Source organism: Manis javanica, chromosome 11 (genome assembly GCF_040802235.1).
Source record: "Manis javanica isolate MJ-LG chromosome 11, MJ_LKY, whole genome shotgun sequence".
In the NCBI taxonomy this organism is placed as follows: domain Eukaryota; kingdom Metazoa; phylum Chordata; class Mammalia; order Pholidota; family Manidae; genus Manis; species Manis javanica.
In genome coordinates, this window is record NC_133166.1 from 20,604,338 (window position 1) to 20,623,958 (window position 19,621).

The 19,621-nt window shown below is 36.6% G+C and overlaps 2 protein-coding genes across 2 annotated transcripts in view; one reads left to right on the forward strand and one right to left on the reverse strand.

The window, feature by feature from the left end:
- Window positions 1–15,733, reverse strand: part of POLD3 (DNA polymerase delta 3, accessory subunit) — a 158,735-nt gene extending 143,002 nt beyond the window's left edge. The window contains exon 1 of the mRNA XM_073216015.1: window positions 15,715–15,733. The gene's annotated coding sequence lies outside the window, so the exon portion shown is untranslated. The remainder of the gene's footprint in view (window positions 1–15,714) is intronic.
- A 226-nt stretch (window positions 15,734–15,959) lies between these two features.
- Window positions 15,960–19,621, forward strand: part of PGM2L1 (phosphoglucomutase 2 like 1) — a 79,557-nt gene continuing 75,895 nt past the window's right edge. The window contains exon 1 of the mRNA XM_037026286.2: window positions 15,960–16,725. Within this exon, the coding sequence (XP_036882181.1) occupies window positions 16,615–16,725 (111 nt within the window). The 5' untranslated portion in view covers window positions 15,960–16,614. The remainder of the gene's footprint in view (window positions 16,726–19,621) is intronic.

A 19,621-nucleotide genomic window follows, 5' to 3' on the forward strand; every position in this document is an offset into this window, starting at 1 on the left:
AGTAATAGGTAAGTCTATGAACATCGTGAAAATATATTTAATTAATAGTTAAATAAAAATACCATAGGGTCAAAGAGTTACATTTTAGGCTTTTCACCACCCTAACTTTAATTAACTGAAACTCTTTTGATGTAGAAACTATTCCATCTTTTTGAAATAAAAGATTTTCCCCAATGCTACTACTGTAAAGCTGGAACATAACATCCTTGTCTTAGCATGTAATAAAAGCCACTTCTTTTTGTGTATACTTTTAATTCAAGCATGCAGTAAAGACAGATTACAGAACATTCAAGAATAAAAACTGAGAACAAGTAGAAAAGGTACATACTAAAAAGCCAGGATTATAATGATTAAATGTCATGGTGCTGCTGAGTGCCTTAACGAGTACATTTTTCAAAGGTTACGCATCACCAAACTCCCTTTGCACCAACAGGAAGTGAGGGAAATAGAGGAAGTAACACAAAAGGCAAATTTAGAATAAAGACCTGGCATCATTCAAGTCAGTGATTCATTAGGAAATAGTTCCTGAGGGTCAAATGACTCATCGATGATTTTTAGTGGTAAAATGTTCCAATTCTGATTTTAGAGAACAAGTATATTGCTCTACTCCTACTTGGAATCAGTATTGCAACAAATAAAAAGTAATAAATAAAAATACTAAAACTTATTTTAAAACTATAAAAAATATTTTTGAGAAACTTTAAATAAAGAATGGAATGGTTCTGTATCTGTGATAGGTAGAAACCAGAATCAATTATGAAACTGTCCCTGTGGCAGCTGAAGTCCAAGAGGTGGCTGTGTCTACAGTGAAAGTGAACAGAATGCCCTGCCAAGAAGGGTATCTTGCCTGAGGACCAGTCTTTATCAATGTGCATCAAATTAGGCCAGGTCCAACTTGGGAACAACAGCCCTCTTCTAACTTCGTCTCAGTTTGTCAGTTTCCAGTGCCAATCCCCAGAGTCACCTTAGGAGACAATGCTCCCAACACTCCTTGGCTGTTTCAAAAGTTGAGGACTTCTTAGCTTCCACACTTTGGAGAAGCTCTCGCAAAGCCAGTTACTACTTTGCCACCAAATCCCTTCCCCTGGGGCCACCTCAGCAAGATAGCATCAAGCTGGTTGTTTTTTTCTAATCAAGATACTCTGATAATAGGACCAGAGGAGATTTTTATTTAGCTATTTATTAGATACATTTTCACTGTGTTCCTTGCCTGGCTGATGGATTGAGTGGATCAGGCACTCATACTCTAGGCCAGACTAGGGCACAAAATCTGTGATGGGGGAAAACAGGGGACACAAAACTTTTCTGCCCCACTGGCCTCTGGCTTTTCTCTCTTACTCTTGTACTCTGCCTTGTTATTTCACTGAGTAATGCCTGTCTTTCCTATACAATAACATAAAATGCTCAGCATGGACACATCCACACAGTCCTCTGCTCTCATTGTTCCCTGACCTGAATCAGTATGTCTACACCTGTCCCAGCTCTTCTTCCTGATCTCAGACTGCAGTCAAAACAATCCTTCCTTTGGCTGAGCTCTCCAGTTACAATGGAACCCAAAAGACAGGTGCAAAGAATCACATACCAAGGCTAAATACAAAATTTGAGCTATTCTCAGGTGACTTGCTGAGACCACGTCATTTCTTTTCATTTTGAATGCATGTAATAAACTACAGTCTGTGTTGTTTTAACTGTTTAACTTGATTATAAAGAAAGGTGACAGAAAAACTAGCTCAACCTGTTTTAAAGAGGTTTGTTGCCAACCTTCATAGAAACTTGCCTTAATTGCTTCAGGTTTTTAAACACCTCAAGAGAAAACTGCAAAAGTGACTCACAAAGGAATTTAATGAAATTCCACTCACTTCAAATAATATCCCATTACTTGCTGATAAAGAAGGCTTTAAGTAAAGCAAATAGTCTATAGAGCTCCATTTTTGCTTATGTGCTTTGAGATCAAACGGAAACAATCTCTCGAAGCGTTCCATGAGCACTTTTCACAGGAAGCAGGTTGTCCCTGGTACAGACTTTATACCAAACATCTGAAAAAGTATTTCATGAGACCAGTTATTATTCCCTCTAATATAAAAGTCCATGCACTCAAAAATAACAATTGAGCACCTACTACATCTCTGCATTAACTCATCTCTCTCCAGGTTCCTATGGGAGATACATGATGTTTTTACGCCTTCCTCAGGAAATTTTGATGCTACAGTGCATTCAAGAGCTTAAGATTGAAAAAAAAAAAGAGCTTAAGATTGTATGGCCTCTCTGTCTCCTTTCTCTCTTTTGGTGTTTGATTCTCTTTCCCTCTCCCTCTCCCTAGTTGTTATTTTTCCTGTCTCTCCTGTCTTTGCAGTATTGTTGGAGCTTCTCCATATGCCACTTCTTCCTTTCCTCATGCTGTCAGAGCTCCACTTTTGAGCATATCTAGTCTCTGTCCAAGGCTCTCTAGCTCCAGGCCATGCCAGGTTGGAATTACAACTGATCTAAGGCACTCACGTGGTCTCATTCTCCTTGCCAGGGATTGATTAAGCATGTATGTAACTTGAACAATTGCTTCTGAGTAGAAAGCAGCCAAAGACCTCTGGAAAAGGTTCCTTAAGCTAATAAAAAGGACATGGTCCTTTTCTGCCTTTGGACATTATTGGGTCCAGATGTGATGGCTGTAAATGAAGTAGTCCTTTCAACTATGAAGACAAGGATCACACACTGAGGATGGCAGAGTTCTGAGTTATTTAGTGAATCAACCCTGGCCTCAATGCACAACTTCTTGTTATGGGAAATAGTACATTCCCCTATGGCTGTTAACCAGTTAAGATTTTTTATTACTTGGAGCTAAAACATTTTAACAAAATTTCTCACAAGTTTCTCATGGATAGATAAGAAATGAACACACACTATCAATTTTCTATCCAATTTGTAATAAACATTACTAATGGAAATTATTAATACCAGAATAAAATTGACAATGGCTAAAATTGCACACAATAAAATTATTTTTTAGATCATAAATCTCTTCAACAGTTATCACTTAGCTTCAACAATTATCAACTCAAGGTCAGTTTTGTTTCATCTATACCCCCACTCACTTTCCTTACCTCCAGAATATTTTGAAGCAAATCCAAAGACCTTATATTATTTCATTAGGAAATACCTCTAAGATTAGCAAGTATCGCTAAGAGACAAGGACTCTTAAAAATATAACCAAAATGGCATTCTCATACTTAAAAATTAAAAATAACTCATTATTATCACTAGACATCCTGTCAATGTTTAAATTTCCTGGGTTGTTTCATTTGAGTTTATTTGATGCTTAATTTGTTCAAATCAGAATCAAACAAGGTGTACAGATTGCATTTGTTTGACATGTTTCTTAAGTCTCTTTTCACTTATAGTTTTTCCCTTATAATTTATCTGCTTCTCAAAAACAATTACATTTAAAAATATCTATGACACAAAAATTAATTTTGTGGAAATAATGGCCACAAAAGAAAATGCACAATGGCAGAAGTATGGAAACATTTGATATAGATGAAAACTGATCAGTGAATGAAATCTTTGTTGTAAAATATAAAGACAGAAGAATTTATTTTAAAAATTATTTTAGAAAAAATAATAGAGTATAAAATTGGAAATAATAGTTTAAACTATAAATTCCATCATGGCATTAAATTAATTTGATAAAATTAACTTCAAACAATATTTTCTTAATGAAAATTCATCAATATTGACCTAACTCTGATGAGATTATTTGCACTCAGAATGTCCTCATGCCTAAAACAGTGGTGTTAAAAGAGTATTAAAATAATAGAATCAGAATGCTACTACATGTCTACGGATATCCAAGTGGAAATACTTGATTGGGTTGGGAGGTCAGAAAAGACAAATACTGGTGTCACTGGTTTGAGAAATATCATCAATCAATCAATAACTGAAGCCATGGGAATACAAAAGTCATGAAAAATGTGAAAATTAAGAAAAGGGCTTCAAAAAGAACCCAGAATACCCATTTAAATAATGGGCTGATAGAAGAAAAGCCAGCAGTGATGACAGAAAAGAATGCAATATAGTACAGCATGGAGAATATAGTCAATGATTCTGTAACATCTTATTACATTGATAGATAGTAACTGCACTAGAGGGGGTGAGGATTTAATAATATGGGTAACTGTTGAAGCACCCTGTTGTATATTTGAAACGAACAGAAGATTGTATGTCAACAGTACTTTAATTTTTAAAAATGCTATCGAACAGCAAAAAAAAAAAAAAAGAATGCCATACATTGCAGGAAGAAAAGCAGGAGAATGTAGTGTTTTGAAGGCTGTAGCAGCCTAGAGAATGCACCCAACAGACTTCCAACTATAGAGACAGTAACTGACCACAGCTCCCACAGCTAGACTCCAAAACCCACTGTTTGCTACAGAACCATGGTAGGCACTGATGTAAGTGTAGGACAAATGAGGCTGATATGTTCATCAACTTTACAGGATATACTTTATAGCTCCTAAAGAGGTTTAGATGATAAACTCTTATTTATACATTATATCATTTTTAGATTATTCAGGTCTTGAGCTACACCTTCTTTTCCCTACTGCCACTGTGGCAGTATTGATAATTACCTGCTAAACACCCATTCTTCTTTTTTCCTTATCAGTGGAAATTTGATTACCCAGGAGTGGCCATATGGTGTACTTCTTGGCACTGAGATACAAGGGAAAGTTTATTGGGAGGGGCTGAGGAGAAAGCAACTGCTTTTCGTGATTTAAAAAGGTGGGCCGACTTGGCTGACACATACCTTTTGCCCTGTACCCTTCACCCTCTTCTTGTCTAGAATCCAGATACAACATTAAGGTGGCACAGTCATTTTAAAAAATAGACTGCTTTTTAGAGCAATTTTAGGTTCAGAGCAAAATTAAGGAGACAGTTCAGAGATTTCCCAAATAACCCTACCCCCACACATGCATAGCCTCCCACACTATCAACATCCCCCACCAGAGTATTAATTTGTTACAAATGATGAATTTATATTGACATGTCTTTATCACCCAAAGTCTGCAGCTTACCTCAGGGTTCATGCTTTGTGTTGTATGTTCTATTGGTTTGGACAAATATATAGTGACATATGTCCATCATTATAACATCAGACAGAATATTTCACTGCCCTAAAAATCCTGTCTATTCATTCCCCCCACCCTCTGGGCAACCACTGATCTTTTTACTGTCTCCATAGTTTTGCCTTTTTCAGAATCTCATATAGTTAGAATCATACAGTATGTTGCCTTTTAAGACTGGATTTTTTCACTTAGTAATATGCATTTATGATTCCTTTATGCCTTTTCCTGGCTTGATAGTTCATTTCATTTTAATACTGAATAATATTCCACTGTCTAGATGTAATACAATTTACATATCCATTCACCTGCTAAAGGACATCTTGGTTGTTTTAAAGTTTGACAATTGTGAATAAAGCTGCTCTAAACATCCTCATGCAGGTTTTTGTGTGGACATATGTTTTCAACTCCTTTGGGGAAATACCAAGGGATGTGACTGCTGGTTCACATAGTAAGAATGTTTGTTTTTTAAAGAAATCACTAAATTCTTCCAAAGTGGCTGTGCCATTTTACATTTCCACTACCAAGGTATGGGAGTTTCTGTTGTCCACATCCTCATCAGCACTTGGTGGTGTCAATGTTCCAGACGTAGCCATTCCAATAGGTGTGTAGTGGTATCTCGTTGTTTTAATTTCTATTTTCCTGATGACATATGTGGAGCATCTTTTCATATGCTTATTTACTATCTGTGTATCTTCTTTGGTGGGGTGTCTCTAAAGGTCTTTAGTCCACTTTTTAATTGGGTTGTTCATTTTCTTATTGTTGAGTTTTAAGTTTTTTGTATATGTTGGATAACAATTTTTTTTTAGCAGATGCGTCTTTTGCAAATATATTCTCACAGTCTGTGGAGTATCTTTTCATACTGCTGATAGTGTCTTTCAGAGAGCAGAAAGTTTTAATTTTAATGAAGTCCAGTTAACACTCTCTCTTTCACGGTTGTATCTTTGGTGTTATATCTAAAAAGTCATCACAAAACCAAAGATCATTTAGATTTTCTCCTATGTTTTCTTCTAGACTTTTATAGTTTTGTGTTTTATGCATAATCCATTTTGAGTTAATTTCTGTGATTAATTTTTCTGCATATAGAAGCTCAGTTGTTCTGGCACCATATGTTTAAAGGACTATTTTTGCTCCATTGCATTGCCTTTGTCCTTTGTCAAAGATCAGCTGACTGTATTTTTTATGTGCGACTATTTCTGGGCTCTCTATTCTGTTCCATTGATCTATTTGTCTATTTTTTTTGCCAATACCACAGTCTTGATTACTGTATCTTTACAGTTAAGTTTTGAAGGTAGGTAATGTCAGTCCTCCAACCTTGTTGTTCTTCAGTATTGGCTATTTACTTGTCCATACATAATTACCATATACTTTATGATCAGTTTGTCAATATCCACAAAATAACTTTCTAGGATTTTGATTGGGATTGTTATCAATTTATAGATCAAGTTGGGAAGGACTGATGTCTTGACCATATTGATTCTTTCTATCCATGAATATGGAATATCTCTCCATTTATATAGTTATTCTTTGATTTCTCTCAAGTTTCATAGTTTTCCTCATATAGATCTTATACACATTTTATTAGATTTATACCTAAGTGTTTCAGTTTTGGGGTGCTAATGTAAATGGTACAGTGATTTTAATTTCAAATTCCACTTGTTCTATTGATGATATATAAAATAATTGAGTCTTGTGCATTTACCTTGTATTCTGAAACCTTGTTGTCATTGCTTATTAGTTTCAGGGTGTTTTTTTTCCTCAGCCCTTTAGATTTTCTACATATACAATCACATCATCTGTAATCAAAGACAGATTTATTTCTTCCTTACCTACCAATATACCTTTTATTTCCTTTTCTTATGTTGTTGCATTAGTTAGGATTTCCAGCACAATGTTGGAAACAGTGATGAGAGGACACATCATTGCCTTGTCACACATTTTAGTAGGAAAGATGTGAGTTTTTCACCATTAAGTATGTTAGCTGTAGGTTTCTGTAGATATTCAATATCAACAGAATTATCCCCTCTATTCCTAGTTTACTGTGAGCTTTCATCATGAATGGATATTGGGTTTTGTCAAATCTTTTCATGCATCTATTGATATGATCATTTTTCTTCTTTAACCTGTTAATGTAATAGATTGCATTAAGTGATTTTTTAAATGTTGATTAACTTTTTTTACATTGTTGGACTTGATTTCTAATATTTGTAAGATTTTTGCATATATGTTCATGAGAGATATTGGTCTGTAATTTTCTTCCCTTGCAATGTTTTTGTCTTGTTTTGGTAATAGTGTCATGCTGGCCTTACAGAATGTGTTAGGAAGTATTTCCTCTGCTTCTATCTTCTGGAAGGGATTGTAGAGAATTGGTATAATTTCTTCTTTAAGTGTCTGAGAAAATTCACCAGTGAACCAATCTGGATCTGGTGCTTTCTATTTTAGAAGGGAATTAATTATTGATTCAAATTATTTAATAGATGTTGGGCTATTCATATTGTCTATTTCTACTTGTGTGAGTTTTGGCAGATTTTGTCTTTCAAGGAATTGGTCTATTTAAGGTAAGTCATCTAATTTGTAGGCATGGAGTTGTTCACAGTATTCTTTTTATTCTTTTAATGGAATCTGCAGTGATATCCTCTCTTTCATTTCTGATATTAGCAATTTATGTCCTCTCTTTTTTTTCTTAGTTAGCCTGGCTAGTGGATTATCAATTTTATTGATCTTCTCAAAGTATCAGCTTTTGAATTCATTGATTTTTCTCTGAGTTCCTGTTTTTAATTTCATTGATTCCTGCTCTAATTATCATTACTTCTTTTCTTCTGCTCACTTTGGATTTAATTGCTCTTCTTTTTCTAGTTTCCTAAGATGTACATTGTTATTGTTACTATAGAAAAAAAAGGAAAGAAGCTAAGTTCTACAAAATGAGACTCATTTAAAAAATACCATGGTAGAGCAACTTGATATATTTTATAGCCATGAGAACGATTATCAAAATAATAAAATGCTTCCTGAAATAGTAGACTAGGTTATTTGTATTAATCGTCCTGTTATAACCAAACTACAAAACTCAATCATTTTTTAAACCTTTTTTTTAAATCAGAGGAAAAGTGGCAAATCAGCCAGAAATTACCAAGCTTAAAGTAAAGGGAAAATGTTATCCCAGAGAGGTAACTGCAAAATGTGGCTTTTGCCCTGAAAGCATTTCCCAATCCTGAAAAATCTGAATCTTAACTTAAAAACACTGTGGGCAAGAAAGAGAGAAAGCAAAACTCAGGGTCTGCAAAAAGTTGAGAGGCTAATAGGAAAACCTTCTCACAATATGTTAGGACCCCACAGTATGTTGATACCTCATACTCAGAGTGAGGACAAAATGGAAGAGAAACATCTTATATGGAATTACAGCCTAAACAGGTCACAAGAACACCAGAGAATTTCAAGTCTTAAAGTAGTCAAATTCCCAGGTACTTGGCAGAAGCAAACACAGATCTTCTCCAGTCTAACTAGAAAAGTTAGACTTCATTGCAAGTCTTAATTTACTCCCACAAATAATTTGTCAAATATAATGTCCAACACTCCCACAAAAACAAGGCTCACAAAGAAACTAGACTCTATAAGCAAGACTAGTAAAATCAATAGACAAGAGAAACAGATCCATAAAGATTTCAGATATTCAACAACTATATGTCTATAGATAAAGAAGTGAAAGAGAAGTCTGAAGTGCTCTGTGAGAATAGGAAACCATAAAAAATGCTAGAGCAAATCTGCAGAATAATCTAAAAGAATTTCATAAGTAAAAACACAATAACTGAAATTAAGGGTGGAAGTTCCAGGTTTGTGAACATCCAGATACTAAGAGGGTGGCATTCCCTGAGAGGGCATGGAAGCTCCATGCCACTCTATCTCCCCATACTTTTGCCCTATGAATCCCTTCCATTTGACTTTTTCTGAGTTGCAGGAGGCCATGTGAAGACAGAAGCAGAGATTGAAGTTATGAAGCCACAAGCTAAAGAATGCTTAGAGCCACCAAAAGCTGAAAGTGGCAAGGAATGATTCTCCCTTAGAGCCTTTGAGGGAACATGGCACTAACACTTCAACCTGGACTTCAGGCTTCCAAACTCTGAGGTAATAAATTTCTGCTGTTTTAAGCCAAGAATAAACAATCAAACAAACAAACAAAAAGCCCAAAGGTTGGATCCCTGATCTGAAAAGGTGGCTCTTAGTCATGGCTGCACATTGGAAACATCTGGGAGAGCTTAAAACAAAAAACAAACAAGCAAAGAAAACAAAACCCAAAAAACAGATAACCATGCTGTAACTCAGATCAATTGAACCAGAATCTCTCCCTCCTGGGAGAGGTCCAGGAGTCAGTTCTTGAAAGCTGTGCATCTAGGGTTGGGAACTGTAACTCTGGATTAGGGATGGGCAAACTGGCCCACAGGCCAAATGTGACCTGCCACCTGCTTTTGTAAACAAAGTTTTATTGGAATATATGCACATACACAAAATTTAAGGCCCAGGGCAGTAAATTAGATTCTGATGAAAAGAAAATTAGGAAATTAGAAGAGAAACCATAAAGATTATAGTGGATATTAATGAAATATAGAATAGAAAAGCAATAAAGAAAATCAATGAAACTGAAAGTTCTTTGAAAAAAACAACAAAATTGACAAACCTTTAGCTAGACAGACCAAGACAAAAAAACACACAAACTACTAGAATCAGAAATGAAAGAGCACATTACTATTGACCTTACAGAAAGAAAAAGGATTATAAAGGAATGTCATAAACAATTGTATGACAACAAAGTAGATAATCTTGTTGAAATGGATAAATTCCTACAAAGATACAAAGTACTGAAATTGACTCAAGAAATGACATAGACAAACGAATGAACTGAAGAAAATTAGTTAACAGTCAGAAAACTAACCACAAATTCCAGACCAAGATGGTTTCACCAATGAATTCTACTAAGAATTTAAGGAAGAATTAATGCTAATTCTTCACAAACTCTTCCAAAAATTAGAATAGGAGAGAGCATTTCTCAACTCATTTTATGAGGCCAGTATTACTCTGATACCAAAAATCAGGAAAATACATCACAAGCAGGATGCAAGCTTGGTGTAACTTCCAAAAATCAAAATTAATGTAATACTTTATATCAATATAGTGAAAAAAAAACTTACATGCAAATCTCGATACAGAAAAGCTTTTGACAAAATCCAATACTCTTTTTCTTGATAAAAACAATCAACAAACTAGAAACAGAAGGGAGCTTTATCAGTATGATAAAGAGCACCTACAAAAAAAACCCCCACAGTTAACATTATATTTAATGGTGAAAGACTGAATCCTTTCCCCATAAGGCCAGAAACAAGACAAGGATGTCTTCTCTCGCCACTTTTATTCAATATTGTATTGGGGGTTCTAGCAAGGGCAAATAGGCAAGAAAAGCAAGTAAAAGGCATTCAGATTAAAAAGGAAAAAATAAAACTACCTATTCATATCATCTTGTATATAGAAAAACCCTAAGAAATTCACTAAAACACTATTGGAACTAACAAATGAGTTCAGCAAGGTTTCAGGATACAATTAATATACAAAAATCAATTTTATTTCTCATACACTTACAAAGAACTATCCAAAAATGAAATTAAGAAAACAATTCCATTTATGATGACATCAAAAAGAATAAAATGCTTAGGAATAAATTTAACAAAAAAGTACAAAACTTGTACTCGGAAAACCACAAAATGTTATTGAAATTAATACAGATCTATAATTGGAAAAATAGCCTATGTTCATGGATTGGGACACAATATTGTTAAGATGGTGCTACTCCCCAATCTGATCTACAGATTCAATGTAATCCCAATTAGAATTCAAGCCAACTTCTTTGTAGAAATTAACAGACTGACTGTAAAATTTATATGGAATTGTAACTGACATAGAATAGTAAAAAAAATCTTGAAAAAGAAGAACAAAGTGTGACTCATAACTTCCTCATTTCAAAACTTACTGCAAGGTAACAGTAATCTAGACATTGTAATAGTAGCATAAGGATAGACATATAGGATCAACGGAATAGAATTGAGAGTCCAGAATAGACCTATAGTCAACTAGTTTTCCACAAGAATGCCAAAACCATCCATGAGGGAAACAATAGTTTTTTTCAACAATGATGCTGGGACAGTTGGATAGCCACATGCAGAAGTATGAGATTACATTCTTTCCTCACACCATATACAAAAATTAACTCAAAATGGATCATGAATCTAAATGTAAGAGCTCTAGAACTATAAAACTCTTAGAAGAATACAGAGGATAAATGTTCACGGACTTAGATTTGGCAAAGGATTCTTAGACATGACACCAAAAGGATGAGCAACAAAATAAATAAATAAATCAGACTACCTCAAAACTAAAACCTTTTGTGCTTAAGACAACACCATCATGAATATGACAACCCATAGTATGAGGGGAAATACTTGCAAATTATTATCTGATTTTTATCAAGGATTTATATCCAGAAAATGTAAAGAAATCTTGTAACTTAATTAAAAAAAAATTTTTTAATGGTCAAAGGATATAAATAGTTTAGGACAATACACAAATGACCAATAAGCACATGAAAAGATGCTCAACATCATTAGGCATCAGGGAAATGCAAATCAAAACCACAATGAGAAACCACTTCATGCTTACTAACATGGCTAGAATCAAAAAGTGAAATAATAACAAGTGTTAGAAAATCTGTGGGGAGTGTGGAACCCTCATGTCCTGTTAGTGGGAATATAAATGGTGCATCCTCTTTGGAAAACAGTCTGGCAGTTTGTCAAATGATTAACAGTTAACACCAGATCCAGCAAATCCATTCAGAGATACCTAAGAGAAATGAAAACACATTCCACAGAAAAATGTACATGCATGTTTACAGCAGCATTGTTCATAATAGCCAAAAGACAGAAATAGCCCGAATGTCATCAATGGACAGATAAGAAAAATATAGTATACCATACATTAGAATACCATTCAGTGGTAAAAAGGAATGAAATACTGATACATACCACATAATACATCCAACATGGATGAACTCTGAATACATTATGGTAAGTGAAAGAAGCCAGACACAAAATACCACATATCACATAATTCCATTTATGTGAAATGTTCAGAACAGAAATCTGTAGCAATAGAAACTATATTAGTGGTTGCTTAGGCCTGGGGTGGGAGATAGGGCAATTGGTGGCTGATAGCTAAAAGGCATAAGGCTCTTTTAGAGGTGATGAAAATGTTTTAAAATTGACTGTGGTGATGATGTTTGAACAGATCTGTGAATATAACAAAGAAAAAACCATGAACTGTACACTTTAAATGAATGAACTGTTTGGTATATGAATGATATCTCAACAAGGCTGTTTAAAAAATACACAATGAGGAACTCACTCTCAGGTGCCACTCCTGAACTTCCACAAACCTGAAAGGGAGTAGTACTTCCTTAGACTTTGTACCCTAGGTTCTTTGCCTTGCTTTACCCTAATCCCAGGTGTGCTCTGTATCCTTCCCTCCATACACAAATCTAGTCACATTAAAAAAAAAATTGACTATAGTTGATATAAAACATACTCGTTTCAGGTGTACAACATAGTGATTTGACAATTATATACATTATTAAATGCTCACCATAAGTGTAGTTACCATCTGTTATCATACAAAGTTATTACAATGTTATTGGCTGTATTTCCTATGCTGTAATTTTTATCCCTGTAATTTATTTTGTAATTGGAAGTCAAAGATAACCACTTTTTATTTGTTGCTGTATCCCTTTGGAAGTTTTATGTAAAAGGGACATAGGTACAATGTTTCTTGCAAGGTACTTTCTTAACTTTAAAAAAAATACAGTTCACTAGAGTTTATGACAAGCATCTTTGTGAGCAACAAGAAAATACTTCTCTCTTCATAGAAATCACATTACAGAATGATAGTTATTTCCTCAAGATTTAAATGCTTAAAATAGGAGGATGATAAGAGAAAGAGGCCCTGAGCTCTGCTTGATGGCAGCGTTTCAAGGAATTGGTAATATTTTAAAGGGGATGACCCTGTGTTAAACCTAGGAAGAGGCTTTGGGGTTCATAGCTTCAACCAAATTTCCTGGACATAGCTAATGAATGGTATGTAAGGAGAAAGCTGTCAGTCTTCCAGATATCATTGTGACCTTGGACAATATAGATGTTAGCAGAAATTTTGATGAGCTAGAGCTTTGACCCTGTTTCCCCAGTACCACATAAAGCCTGGGTGGAAAGGAGAGCCCCTGATGCTAAAGAAAATTTAATTTTCTGCTACCCTTACAGAATGAGAGCTTTAAGTCCCTTAGATTTTTTAAAACAATAAATGGATATTTCTTACACTCTTAAGATTTTTTTTATTTGTAAATAACTTCAAATGAAGTTGTAAAAATTAAGAGTACAAATATTATACATCTATCCTTTACCCGGATCCACCTATTGTTAAAATTTCACATTTGTTTTATTATTTGTTATGTAAATGTATATTTATATTTGTGTATATGTATTCATATATAAACAGTATTTTTCTGCACCACTTGTTAAATATATATTTACTATTCATTATATATGATCTATTATGTATATATATATATATATATATATATATATGCATACATACATACATGTATGTATGCACACACATTCACCAAGACAGATATTCCCTTTCATAACTTCCATTAGGGTGCCAGATTTAACAAACAAAAATACAGAACATCCTGGCAAATTGCAATAGAAATGAAAGATTCTGAGCTTTCCCTTACTAGGAGAATTACCATACTCCCTCTTCTGGACACACTTAGACACTATTCTTGGATTTGATGGGTTCTGATTTCCTTTGGTTACCCTTCAAGTCCTAAGCAGCAAGCCAAAGATGCTGGGCTAGGTTTCTAGTAACGAGTTTATGTCTGTCATGATCTTGCTGATTAAAGTGAAGGCTAACTGACTCTGGTATTGAATTAAAACTTGTATTTTTCCTGTCTTTTATACTTGCTCTACATAATTCCATCTCTTGAAAGTTCTATTGATTTAGTAGCATTTCTCATAATTGAATTAAGTCTTAATAAAAACCACTGCTTATCAAATTTATTATCCATATAAATTATCATTGGATCTTGTTATATACAGATTTTGGTTCAGTAGAATAGGGATGGGTCCTGATTTTCTAACTCTTATTAAGCTCCCAGAGGATGCCAATAAACTGGTCCTCCTATCACACTTCAAGGAGCAAGATTATGGCCACCTATGTCACAATCAATAGGTATTTGTTAAATATATAGTTACCTAGGCCCTGTCCTGATGTACTGATTCAGAATCTTTGGGGAAGTGTCCAGAAATACATATTTTAAACAAATTCTTAGGGATATTTAAGAACCAATGGCTTATGGATTTGAAATGCCCTCTACCTTTTTCTCTACTTATTATTGTCGCTCAAAGACCAATGCTGGTCCCTCCCGTTGCTTGTTGCTTTTATTGACCATTTCAGACTGAATTCTTTCAACAGTTGTCTGCAGTATGCATTTGCTGCTTATCATGGGTTACTTTTCCTTGAATATATCCTGTCTTCCCAGACAGACTTTTTTTTTTTAAATGAACAATTACGCTATATACTTCCTTGTAGCTTCAGCTCCTAGCATGCTTAGCATACAGTAAATGTCTAATTAACGTTTGTCACGGACACTAATGGTAATGATACTGAACAATGAACTTCTCTCCAGGACACATAGTTGTTTCCCAGGCCTTGTGTGATTAAAAAACCTGCTGACTCCCTAACAGAAGTATCCAAATGCTTAGCAAAAACTCAAATTCCCAACTATGGCAAGTTAGTTTTCAGGAATTGACACTATCATCCTTTTTGCACCTTAGTAGTTTATATTTTATTATGGTAAATGGCACTTTAAAGGCAAGAAATACTTTGACTATTGTCTTTTATCTGTGAACCTCGAAGCACTCCAAAGCCATTTATTATACAGCCATGCTATAAATGTTATTACACCCTCCCTACATAAAAGCTGACCAGGGAAAGTTATAAGATACTTGGTCAAAATCAGAACCCTTCTAAGAAGGTCAAACCAAGAAACTCAGGAGTAGATTAATGTATAACAGAGAATCACTTCTTTCTATCTTCCAAACCTCAAGTTGTGCGGCTTTGAAGGTGAGTATTCCACAGAATACGGGCCAAAATAAGAAGAAATTGAAGATCATTTCAATAATCTTTTTTTCTATGTACTCCTTTGTATCTTATGACGCCTATACATTCTTGTGTTATGGTTAAATGCTGACCCATCCTCCCTCCTTAGTTTCCTTGTCTATTTTTCAGTCATCTTATTCTCCCTACCTCCTAGTCCACTATAGCAGTAGAACAAAAAGAACCGCCAACTGAGATCTAAAACGAGGTTGGAACCGTTTCTTTCACTTACGAATTCCGCTTTTTTGACAACGGTCTGAGAGAGGCAGTTCCCTCCTTGTAAAACAGGGACGGATCACGCCCACCTACCTCACAGGATGGCTGATTCGTAACTCTTAAGCACTAAAAGTCCCCTTACTGTATCAGTCCTCGTTTAGTATAATTCAATCCCAGGGCCATAATGCGCAGCAAAACATGGACAGGGCGTGTCAGTAGGGAACAGCTTCGGGGGAGATCTTTTTCCGTTGAGGAAACGGAGGGCGCAGAGCCGCTGGGAGTTGTAGTCTCCGCATCAGTCTACGCAGACCGCTGGGAAAGAAAAAAACTACAACACCCGTGAGGCCGTGCGGGAACAGCCAAGCGCACCCGCCCGCCAGGCGCGTGCCCCAAGGTGAAGCGGGCGGGGTGAGGGGTCCCGCCCGCGCGCGCCGGGGGTCCGTAGAGCGAGCGCTCAAGCGCTCAGGTGGTCCTGTCAGCCAAGGCTTCTGGTCGAGAAAAGGAGACGTGAAGGAATGTGGGCATTGTAGGAAGGATAAGACGAATGGCAAAAGGCAAATTAAAAGTAAAAAGCCGTGCTCCAATTCTTCACAACCCCTGCGGATACTAACTGGCGTTGCCTAGGCTCCGGGAGCGCGCTTTCTGGCTCGCCTCGCAAACCCTCCCGGCTTAAATCAGAGGGGAGGGAGAGGGCGGGGCCGGCGGCGCGTGGGGCGGGGCCTAAGGCGGCGAGGGCGGTGGCACCAGCTGCAGCGGCGGTCGGGACCTAGACATCTGGGACTGTTGTTCTCTCGCGGCGGTACTGCCTCGGTCTGTGCGCGTAGAAAGAGACCCGGAGCTGGGCTGGTGGGGAGCGGGCTGCCGCATCCCCCCTCTCGCCTGCTTTCCCGAAGCTGCATCAGGAGCTGTCTCTGACACCTGCGGTCGGTCTCCGATGCCCTTCAGTGAGGAGGGGGCGTCAGAACCCTGGTGAGCGCACCTCAGGCCCCCCAACACCGTGTCTTCGCAGGCCCCCCAGGCCCGCACACCCAGTCTGGCTGCCATGGCTGAAAATGTAGAGGGGGACTTGAACTCCAACCTGCTCCATGCTCCCTACCACACCGGGGACCCTCAGCTAGACACGGCCATCGGACAGTGGCTCCGTTGGGATAAGGTGGGTACCTGGTCAGCCCAGCATCCGCCCCCTCCTCCCGCACGCAAGCCGCCCTTTCCTGTCCCCACTCGTTGCTCGGTAGGTTGCAGAGGAGATGGCTCAGGCCACAGGGCGGGGGCCAGCGGAGCCGGGCGTTGCCACCCACCTTTGCCTGGGCTGCCTTCCTGGGACAGTCGGAGCAGAGTAGGGACGTCTGTAGTTGCATCCTTTGCGGTGAGCGAAATTGTAACCTCCCCCACCGCCGCCCCCCCCCCACAAGTGCATGTCATTTCCCTTTCTCAAAAATAAATCATAAATAAATAAACAAACAAACAAACAAATAAATAGATAAATAAATAAATAAATAAAAACAAACATCTTAAGTTATACCCTTCTTAGGGCTATTTCCTTCCCCCTTTCTTCTCCCTTGACTTCCTTCTCCGCAAACCTGGAAGTGGTTTTGGCATCCTTCTTGGATGTTTCCAACCGCTGTTCGCTTTAGTTGTGGTCTGGTGTGCTTCCACCTTCAGCTGCTAGGTAGTCCCTGGTCTTTTATCACTGCCTGGTAATCTCTAGTGTCACCTTTTGCTTTTGGGAAACATGAGTTCTGCTACCTCTTTATTTACCTTGCCGGAAGTTATTTTCTGGAAGTATCCTGTTCAAAGAATCATGTTTTACAGTTTTCATATGATTCTCCTGATAAGGAATTGTTTTTGCTTGACCCATCCCTCTTCCTCTTCTACCTGCACCCGCTCCAAGTTGTGATGATTTCATCTTGTGCAGACATACGGGATGGATGGATCTTTGAGAGCCAGAGTTAAAATGCAGCTATCTCTCTTGTAAAAGAGGCCCCTCGTAGCTGCAGCGGAGGAAGAGAATCCAAGCTTTTACTTCGTCGAGTGCATTTATTAAATCCATTTGTTGAAGTAGAGAAAGCAATGTATTTAAAATGGAATTAATAATGCTGAATTAAAGATTTAGTATGGTATGTGAAATCTATGAAAGAATTTTCTAAAGGATTGACTTTCTGAAAAAGTTTTATGTTCGCTTTGTTCAGTCATTCATGCATTCAGCAAAAAATATTTATCAAGCACTGGTTAATGTTCCCATAGCTTGTTAGGGTGAGGGAATACTAATGGTGAGGAAGATAGAAAGGGTTTTGCCCTCAACAACCTTCAGTATGCAAATAAAGAAGACCAGCAAATAAGCAATTACAGTGAGTTGGTTAGTATTACTTGGTCATATGCATTTTGGATGTCCTAATTGTTCCTCTAGAGTGCTTCTGAAAATGTAAAGTGCTTACAGATCACCTGGGACTTTAACATGCAGATGCTGATTTAGGAGGCCTGGGGTGGGGCCTGAGATTCTTCCTCAGAAAGAACTCTCACGTAATACTAATGCTGCTGGTCCGTGAACCATACTTTAAGTAGCAAGACTCTAGAGTTCTAATTAAGATACTGAGTTAGAGAAGTAATTCCTTTATTGTAGGATTTGACTGTATATATTTTTAATCAAGTGAGCAGAATCTGTGCTCTCCCATTAATTATCATAAGGATGTGCAAAATGCAAATAACTTTAAAGCCATCTTGCCAGTATTTATTGAATGCCCTGCTGTGAATACAGTTCCTTGCTGTAGAAGCACACAAAAGAAGTGGAGATTCAAAGATTGCTGTTCTGCTTTTAGTCCATTAGGAGGAGAAAACCTAACATATAAAATAGCTAAGATTTAGCACACAGCAAAATGATACATATTACAAACCAACTATATGATCTTCAGCAAGGAAAACTAAATTACAAATGAATGTTATCCTTATATGTTGAATATAGTTGTTTTTGCTTAAAGCCACCTGCTTTCATTAGTATTGTCAGCAAATGAATGTGGTTGCACTTATATCTCCCTAAGTGAAAGGAAGACCTACGAAATTAAAAGAGATTTGTAGAATTAAATACAATTTAATTTACTAGTTACTGTTATGTATGTCAAAGCTCTTGGCCTTACAACAATAGGAGTTTGTTTTTTGTTGCTATGGATGAAATCTTCTGTTCTCTTTAGGTGTCAGTTTTGACTATAATTTTCCTGATGAATCTCTTAGTTGATTTTTTTAAAGATTGCTTGAGTGAATTAGTACTTATTATTTATCTGTGCTGTGCCCAGATATTACTGGGATATACTAAAATATAAAAAGACAATAAAATGTGTAGACACATAAAAAGATAACACTAGGGCAGTATTGGCACAATTAAATGTTTTATAGGAAATCAGTTCTTAGAGGAGTTCAAGGGTAAGAGTGACCCTGTGGACTGGGATGGTCAAGGAAGACGGAAGACTATGAGAAAAAAAGATACAGTAAAAAGACTGAAGAGAGCCTTCACTGATAGTGGAGAGAATTTCCTAATTTATATTTCAAGTGCTCTCTGCATACAAGGCACTGGCTTAAAACCTGTGGAACATACAGAGATGAAATAGATATAGATTATATCTTCAGAGAGCATGAAAGGGAAGATAAAACAAAAGCTCACAAATATAATTCAGGGAGCAAATAATAAGTGCCCTTATCAAAGAAATAGATATAAATAATTTTAATAATCATTTAATAAAAATAATAAGTAATTGATCCCTCTCTTAATGGGAGAAAATACTTTTAATTGGTAAAGAAAGGTATATCTACTGTAGATTGATAGTGTAGGGAAGGTAGGCTATGTCCCAAGGCACGGATAAATTTAGAGTACAGAAATGTAAAATAATAGATCAGACTTAGAGCCTTTATTGCATTACACATGGATAGCATATGTAGTGTTTTAGAAGAGAAACTGAGTTTAATACCTACTTAGTGAAAAAAGGAACCTATCAAAACTGCTAATTCTTAATGACTCTGGTGAGTAAGCTATAAATTGATGTGAAGGCAATTTGCTACTT